The sequence below is a fragment of the Hipposideros armiger genome, unplaced genomic scaffold (assembly GCF_001890085.2).
Source record: "Hipposideros armiger isolate ML-2016 unplaced genomic scaffold, ASM189008v1 scaffold_270, whole genome shotgun sequence".
Classification (NCBI taxonomy): Eukaryota; Metazoa; Chordata; class Mammalia; order Chiroptera; family Hipposideridae; genus Hipposideros; species Hipposideros armiger.
In genome coordinates this window covers 1965941-1975254 of record NW_017731620.1, presented here as the reverse complement: position 1 = coordinate 1975254, position 9314 = coordinate 1965941, and the positions used below count along the sequence as shown (strand labels likewise).

At 39.4% G+C, this 9314-nt stretch overlaps 1 protein-coding gene across 1 annotated transcript in view; it reads left to right on the top strand.

Moving 5' to 3' along the window:
• Nucleotides 1–571: 571 nt before the first annotated feature.
• SLC9A9 (solute carrier family 9 member A9) overlaps nt 572–9314 on the top strand; it is a 613140-nt gene continuing 604397 nt past the window's right edge. Inside the window, exon 1 of the mRNA XM_019656952.1 lies at nt 572–889. Coding sequence (XP_019512497.1) covers nt 721–889 — 169 coding nt within the window. The 5' untranslated portion in view covers nt 572–720. The remainder of the gene's footprint in view (nt 890–9314) is intronic.

The window sequence follows — 9314 nt, the reverse complement described above, 5'->3', positions numbered from 1 at the left end:
GGGACATAATTTTCTTTTTGTCTTTTGCTTTCCTTTATTCTTGTTAAAAGAAAAACAATTGATTCAGAGTTTAAATTTTGCTCTGTGACTACCCATTATATAAAGCCAAACAAAGAGAGTCATACTAAATTCTTCTCGACTTAAAAATAAATAAATAAATTTTAAAAATCTCTGTGAAATCATTTTAGGTCAAACCACAGCTATTAATCCCCATCACAGTGGTAGGCTTTGGTCAAAGAAGAAAAATCTCACATGTGAGTGAGGCTATGATTCAGGAAATGGCTTTGTGAACTTAGAAAATATTGCTGATGTAAGGTGATCTGTTTTATTATTAATCTACAATTCACCAGTTAGGCAGCTTAATGAGAATTGTTTGAAACAATGAAATCATGTTTGTTCTCAAGATCTCAGAATCATTGCTTGGAGGTTTGTCCCATATGAAAGATAATTTCCTAGAGTGAATTGTGTTAAGACAGTAGTAGTCCATGATGAAACCATACTCTTGAGTTCGAAAAGAGACCGGGCCGCTTTAAGAGAGAAACAGGAAGTTGTAACTAGAAGCCATCTGAATGCTAAGCCAAGGCTGAATGCTCACGGAGTAGCAATTTAAGTGGCTGTGTTTATTCTGAAGCCCTCAGGCAGCCACACTGCCCCAGGCAAATCTTGATAAAATAACCCTTTTCCAGGTTTCTAGTGAAGGAATCCTAAGAAGACCTGCGAATGGAAAGACAGCAAGTGTCAGAGAAGGATAGGTATCAGTTTCAACATGAGGGAGCAGTGGAGCTGCTTGTCTTCAATTTTTTGCTCATCCTTACCATTTTGACAATCTGGTTATTTAAAAATCATCGATTCCGCTTCTTACATGAGACCGGAGGGGCGATGGTGTACGGTGAGTGCAGAAATTGTAGGATTGATGTGAAACTTGTTGCTTGGGCGTAATTAGAGACTTGTGCTCAGATTGCAAAGTACCGAAACTGAAGAAAATGTGCTGATTGAAAAGTCATTAGCCTGATGAAAGGTGCTACGGCATAATGAATGCTTGTCTCTTTCCAGACAAGCTGCCGAAATTTACCTTGTCACAGTGTAAATGTCACAGTCCAGTTCTCAGGCAGCAGCCTCAAGCTGGAGCCTGTTGACAGATGCAGTCCATTGTCATATGAGGAGTCAAACTGGGGAGCTGTTTGTGTTTGTAAGGATAGACTTTGAAAGCGATGATTCTGCAGCCACAGAGAGCAGCCTTCTCTAACAGGTGGGACTGACCGGCATTAGAAAGTTCTAGGAATAACATCACAAAAATGTCTCAAGTCAACTAGTTTTCAAGGAGAAAATTTGCAGAAACATACCCCAGCTCTTCTATTGGAATAGTTGTGCTCAAATCCATTTAAATCATATGAGCAATGTTTTTTTTTCTTACAGTACACAAGAGTTTCTTTATATTTCTTTATACTTTTTATTTCTTAGCCGGATTTCAGACTTTCTAATTTGTAATTGTCATCATTAATATTATGTGCTATGTATCTTTTTTGGGGTGGGGGATGGAAATGCATTTGTTTAACATCTTAAGCTCCCGCGGTGTTAACCTTCCTGTGTAATTCACCATGCCACTCCTTGCAGAAAGTTTAATAAAATGTGACAGAGATTGTCCCGGCTGTACCCTCATCTTTGAAAGTAAAATGCAAGACACTAGTAATTTTAAAATTGATCTTATTGATGAAATAGTTCATTTTATCACTTTTATCTTAGCCTGATTATGGAACCTCGAAAACAATGGAAACAAGTGAGGCATTGCTAAAATTCATACCAAACACTATACTTGGACTGTTTTTTTCTTCCCTCCTTTTGGAAGTCCTGAAGCGTTTACAGCCCTGAGGTTCAGGGAACGGTATATGCTGACATTGTATATGCTGACACATGGTGTCCTGATGATAGCACTGTGGAGTCATGACAAAGGCCATAGGAAATGCTTTGCCTTAACTGGCTTCCACTGGGAGGTACTTAGGCTAGGAAAGGAAGTTTCAGGCTAAGCAGTGTCATTTCTTTCAGGAGACTGATGTGCTGATCCGTTCAGAGCGCAGAGTTCAATTCCTTTGTGTTGAGGGTCTTGAATCACACGACAAAACTCTCACTTGAGGGGGAAATGTTACAGTCAAGTTGAAGAGAAGTAGTCAAACAGAAAGGAAGTTCTGTCATCAGATGTAAAGCAGGAGGCTGCTTCTCCATCATCAATGGACCGGGGTCTTTCTCCTGACGTGGCTAACAAATAATCAGTGAGGAAATGGGATGTAATCTGAGAAGCCAGAAACAATGTAATCTTTGACATTAAATTAAAGGGCTAAATATGGTTTAGCAAAATAACACAGACTTTAAAATTATAAATCTTTATTAGAGGGAAGGATTTCTTTATAGCCCTGAATTTGCTTGAACTATGTATGACTCATTTACCAATTTCAGTTTATCTGTAATTGAGATACTGTTCTGTAAGGCTTTTGATTTCATTTGGTAAATTAAAATTAAAACATAGTTTGTACTCACAGCACATAAATGTAACTTTCATTTGGAACCTGAAAAATTTCAGATTACCTTTAATCCTGAAAAACTCCATGAAATTTTAAGTTGTGGTTGACTCACCAAGTGTTAGTGCATTGCACAATAGCCGAGAGGGCATGTCTTTAAAATGACATTCTTAAAGCAGTTTAGGCTTAAGGTTATGACGGTGGTAGTAAGTTGAGCTGTCTGATTTCTTTCCATTTTCAATTTTTTTTATGTGAAAGTTATTGAAAGCAAGTTCTGAAATGGTACAATGTAAAAGTTTTATAAAAATTATGAAGACATGCACATATATATATATATATATATATATATATATATATCACTCACTATTCCACTACTAAAATTTTGATTATCCTGAGTTATCCTGAGCTGCATCAATCAATGAAAAGACTTTTATTTTATTGTTGTTTAATTTTTTTGTTGTTGTTGGCATAGAATTATCATTGTTGGAATGTGAGGGTATTTTAGAGGTTACTTTTTCCAGCCCTCTCATTATACAGAGGAAGAAACTAAATCTTGGAGAAGTGAAGTAACTTCCTCAAAACTGAACAGCCACTCCTGGCAAGGTCCATGTGCTTGTGCTCATCCTCGTGTCTAATAAGGTCATGTTTATCTTAGAAGAGCCCTCACTGATAGTCTCTGATATGGTCTATATGGAGGGTGTTAGTGACATCTCATATTTCTTCTTCTTCAGGGATTATCTAAATGTTATATATGAAATGTTTATTAGGGACTTTCTGTCAGTGATGTAATAAAATAATCTGAAATTACAACAGAGAAACAAGACAGGACATTCTAATAAACATTTTTAAATGATAAGGGGAAAGGAGATGCCTAGTGAATACATTGTTTAGTAGCTATAAATGAATTTGAAATTCATAGATAAGGAAGTAGAACATACAAGTAAGGTTAGTATCCTTATTTCACAGGTGAAAAAACAAAGTCTCAGAGAGGTAGAGGTTATGTATTTAGCTGCTGAGCTGGAATTCAATCGCCGTCTCCAAGAGATGCCGAAGATATTTTAAAATAAGTCAGATCTCTCAACGGTCACCTTGGAGAGAGGCTGTGCCTGTGAGATCTAGATGCATCCTCATATTGTTTGTGCTTTCAAGAATCGCCAGATAGATTCTATTTTCTAGGAAGTCCCAGAGTGAAATTTCAGAATGAGACTATGCAAACCCCTTCATCATCAGAGGATAAAACCCATAGTTCTGGAGGGGTCCTGCCGGGGTCATGGTGATGATCAATGGGGAAGAAAAGAAACAAAACCATGGTTAAAATTTAAACTTTTAAAAGTTTCTTTCTTTAAAGGAGATGAACATTTGAGAGTAAACTGTACGTCGGTCATCTCCAATTTACAGATAGATACACTTGTAATGAAACATCTTCTAAGATTTTGCGGCCTGTATCCAATGCTTATCAGTGAATGTGGCTAACAGTTCCTCTCCTCTCCTGACCACTGCTCCTGCTCTCATCAGCTCATTGTAAACTGTGTCATTTTCCTCTGTATCGAGAACCATACGTATTTTTCTAAAACACTGAATTTCCTGTAATACCTCAGCCCGGTCTGCCATCTGCCTTTCTGCTGGTATTCCATTGACATTTCAGATATCCTTTAGAAAACATAATATATGTTCATGCATTTTACCGGGGATGCCAGTTAGAATGTTTTAGGGAGCAGGGCCTCAGGACATGAACGGTTACAGTAAAATGAGAGAACAAGTGATCAAACAGAACTTTTAACTGCCCTTTTACTTATTATTAGAAACAATTTCCAAGTTGTTAACCTTAAAATATGTGTGTAGCTTGGTTGGACTCTGTTCTTTGGAGGTGAATCTGCTACTCCAAATACAAATAATCCACTATATGAAAAATAACTTTTCTCTTGGTATTAAGGATTACAGGATGCTTTTAAAAGTAGCGGCAGCATTATATCAATATTTTTTCCCTCACCAGGAACAGTAATGTGTAATTGTGTCTCGTGACATCTTACGGCTCTCATTATTTCAAAATTGAAGGATCAGAATCCATAAGTGGTTTAGAATATAAGCCATAGTGATGTGCATTTAAATTGGACTAAAAGTTTAAATGACTATTAATGGTCAGAATATTGATTGACAGCAGCTGGTGCACTTAGCGCTGCCCACTTAGGACTCTACATTACCTGCTCCCGCTCATAAAAGAAAAACTGCTCCTTGTTTCCTGACAGCATTAAGAATTCCATTACACAGCTCTGGGGGCTCCCACACTTCACAGGACATTCCCAATGCCATGCACTTGTGGGCTAGGATCTGAGCTTAGGGCCAGAACAATTTAACCTCTTGGAATTCTACCTCTGATCTGATGGCCTCTCATTATACACACAGACTCTTAGCTTCTGTGGAAATTTTGCTCACTATTTAGGGGACAGAAGTGAAATTTAAAGCCACAGAGTTTAGACTTTGAATTCATTAAAGTATGTCATATTAAATTATTAAATTATGTCTGATCCTCTTAAGTATGCTTACCAGTTTAATAGGGCTAATTTAGGTCCCTCAATAGCATGTTTTTCAAGATGTAAAGAAAATATATAGTTACGTAGTGAATCATCAAGGTTTTAACAGCTTGTCATGTGAGGAGTCAAAGATCACAAGGCATCAATTTCATCCTAGCAGTGCTCAAGGTTCCTGAGGATAAAACCGGATTATTGGACTTGGTGTGGCCCCACCCTACTGATCCATCTCACTGTGCCCCAGCCTAGCCCAGCTCCCGCTCCCTGATGGCCAGGCCACAGGACAGGCTGATTACGGCTTCCCACCTTTCCCCTACCTGGAGGTCCTTCTGGAGGCCTTTTACTTGTTCGTATGTGGCATGCTTCACAGGGAAAGCACTGGATACTCTCTTGGGGATTCGGATTTTTAAATCCTGATGATTTTCTTTCTTTTTTTTTTTTTTTTCAGTAGCTAGATGCATTAATTTGGGCAAGTGACTTAACCTCTGGCCTTACTTTACTCATCTATAAAATGACAAAGAAAGGAAATAGATATCATTAAGCTCCCTTTCGGCTGCAAAAGTCTTGTAAAATTCAGGCCAAGACTGACTTCAGCCATTGGGCATCTCTCACCTCTTCCAGCCCAAACTAGTAGCTTTCTTCCCAGAATGCTGTCAGCATATAAAGATATCCAGTTCTTTCTCCAGACGGGATTTCTGGTAGTGTCATTTTACCCCACTTAGTTCTTCAGAGCCTGCTCGGATAAGTAAATCCTGTTGAAGTTTTCTCAGAAAGGTGAGGAGTGCAAGTTATGCTATCAGAACAGCAAGTGCTGCTCCAGGTTCCGGGCTTTGTGGTTGGGTGCCTGTCCTGTGAAGATCAGGATGGCTCTGGTTTGATTGGAAGGGCTCTGGAGGAAAGATACTTAGGGTTAAGGGCCCAATGAACTAAACTTCCTCTCCCTTTGGACATAAAAAGACCAATTTTAAGGAGCTTCAGAGATCAGGGCAAGGTTTTCCATGCTGTAAAGTGTTAGCCAAAGGAAGGTTGAAAAAGTGGGACGTTCAGAGGCATGTTGTTCTCTGTAGGTTTTTAAAAGTGAATTTTAAGAAAGTAACTTCCCATAGAGTCTTGTGTGCTTCTGAGTCCTAAGGACTATAGAGGAAGAAGCCCTTCAAGCAAATGGCTGTGGGGCCTCAAAGGATCCCCTCATCAAGACAATGAATTTATAATGCAGACTATTTAGAGATAATATATGTAGTCTAAAATGGAATTCAAATTATATGATTTCTGAAGTGGGGACATGAAGAATCAACATTTGTTAAACATTCCTCACAACAACCATTTTTAGATAGGGAAACTGAGGCATCAAAAACTAAGTAATTTGCCCAAGGTCACACATCTTCTAAATACCCTGGCTGGTACTCAGACTTTGACATTTTGGCTCCCTGTGGCCACCAGGTGTCACAATCCTGGGTGTGTTTATTTGTGCGTGTGTGTACTGGGGAGAGGTATTATCATTTTCATGTTACAAATGAGGAAACTGACACTGAGAGACATAAAGTAACTTGCTGGTAACCTATAGGGCCGAGCTTCAAACCCAGGGCCAGAAAACCCATGTTTCTTCACCTATATTACTCATTGGCCCTAGAAGAGGTACTGTTATTTAGTAAATGTTTACTTTGTACCAGGTGATGGTACCTTAAGAAGTTTACAAAGAAAGAGACCGAGATTTCTAACTGTATACATTATTGCTAATCCTCACTACACCCATGCAAATTAGGCATGATGACCTTTAATTTACATATAAGACATAGAAACTCAGAAAATTTACAGCTTGGCCAAGGCTGCACAGCATAACGGGCCCTGAAAGCTAGTGCTCTCAAACTTTAGCCACAGTTGTCCTCTCATCAGCGTCAGCTCTTGATGTGTAACCCTCTCTTGCAGTCAGGCATAGGGACAGTTGGTGAGGGGAGGTGGGTACCTCAGTTTTTCTTTTACCTTGAAGCTTCAGAAACATTATGCTGTTTATAGCATAAAACCCAGCATGGAAACCATAGCGGGAGCTTGTCCATGCCAAGTAGCTGGCTGGAAATGTCCCAGCCATGAGGCTGACTGGAAACACCTGCCCCAGCATCAAGGAAAGCAGTGTTGCCAGTCCGCATTCATTCTGGTTTTAAATAAATGCCTGTGGTTGTCAGATGGGTGTGGAAGGTACTGGAAATAGTATGAGAACGGACTGTGTCTTATTCATGTGGATCATGCAATATGGACTTTTGTCAAGTTAGTTTAATTGAATTGAATTTTTGGAAGAGGCTGAAGGTAGAATCATTAATTGCATGTCTGGGCTCGCCAGGCTCTGTGAAACCTGTGTGCGTGAGCCTGGGACAGCATGGATTTGGTGGAGCTCCATGACTGGCATGGGACGCATGTTGGTGGGAATTCTTGTCTTCCAGGACCATGCTTCTCAGTGTGGCCCCTGCACCAGCAGTATCAACATCACCTGAGAACTTGTTAGAAATGCAAATATGTGGGCCCCAACCCAGACCTACTGAGTTGAAACTCAGGTGGGGTCTAGCAATCTGCATTTGAACACCTTTCCAGAAGGTCCTAATGCACTACATTTTGAGAGCTACTTCACTAAGGAAAATAAATTGAACATGACATGCAGTTCCTAGTTTTGTCTCCTCTATTTCCTCCTATCTTTTCTCTTTCTCATTTCATTACTCCCCTGTGATGAAGACGGGGTTTGAGAGACAATTTCTGTTAGTTAGGCAGTCCCTCCCTCTTATATTATTTACAATACTTTGTAATGTTTCCACCCAGGGTTTGAGAAAAAGAGACTTTCGTGTAAACCAGCGGTTCTCAACCTTCCTAATTCCACGACCCCTTAATACAGTTCCTCATGTTGTGGTGATCCCCAACCATAAAATTATTTTTGTTGCTACTCTATAACTGTAATTTTGCTACTGTTATGAATCGTAATGTAAATATCTTTTTACATTGGTCTTAGGTGACCCCTGTGAAAGGGTCGTTCAACCCCCAAAGGGGTTGTGACCCACAGGTTGAGAACCGCTGGTGTAAACATTATAAAGTAAGAAATCATTTTGTTTTAGTCAATGTGTATCTGTATATTTCTTCTGTAAACTTCTTAAGATGGTTGCAAGGAAGGGTGTTAGCTATGTACAAGTTGGTGACTGAGATTATTTCTAGAGAAAAGTTGTCAATAATGCTGTTAGGAATCCCAAACTCTTGTGAAATGTGTGTGTTGTGTGTGTATTTGCGTATGTGTGCATTTGTGTATGTGTGTGTTGTGTCTGTATGTGTGTTGTGTCTCTCTGTGTGTGTATTTTTGTATGTGTGTGTGTGTTTGTGTGCATGCATGTGTGTGTTGTGTGATATGCAGCAAGGATGGGGCCAGACATTGACTCCCCCACCATGGTGGAAGATCTGAGAGTTGAGATTTCTGTCATTTCCCATAGTGCCTGTCCTCTGAGGAGGTAAGAACTGTGAGTGAGGCATCTCGAGGTGGAACAGCTTCGTGGACCACTTTCCACCTTGGAATGCCGTGGGATACTGTTGCTGGCGAGTACCCCAAACCTGTTCTGAAGCCCTAATGAGACTCTTTTCTTCATGAAAATGAGTTGATAGTGAGCCAGTGTAAAGCAATAAATTTGTCCTTTCAGCAACACCCACACTTTCCTTTAGTTCTTTGAATTTAGAAGGTTGGTGGGAAGACAGGGAAAGAACAAAAACCCTAAATAAGCAGACGGCATTGCCTATTTTTACTCTCTGTCCCTGACTAATCTCAGGGCAAAACTAAGCTGCTAAAAGGGAAAATGTTAAGAAATGCATTTAGCATTTGAAATTCAAACCCATATCACGTCACTAAATCAGTGTTCTGACAAAGACTTTGATAAGATGGGGGAGGTGGGTGAATATCAAGTAGAAAGTTAAAATTTGTGGAGAGGCCACTTCAGGTTTAATATTTGTGAATTCTGTCTTACAAACACGTAAATGGTGTCCGCTGATTTTGCTTTCTTAGAATATTTGTCACACCCTTTCTTTCTTTATTTCCACATTTGAATCCCTAGTTCATATTTTTAAAATCTGAATGACTGAAATAACATTACACACTCCCTGCCTTAAAGAGTCTCCCACTGCAAAAAGTCCTAAAAATGGTAAAGAACAGTTTTCCTTAGGCTTTTTTTTTATTCCGGTCATCTTGACGTTCCTCTACTCCAATTCCTTTGCTAAATTCTTCTTCATGTAAATAGAAATGATTTTCAGTGTT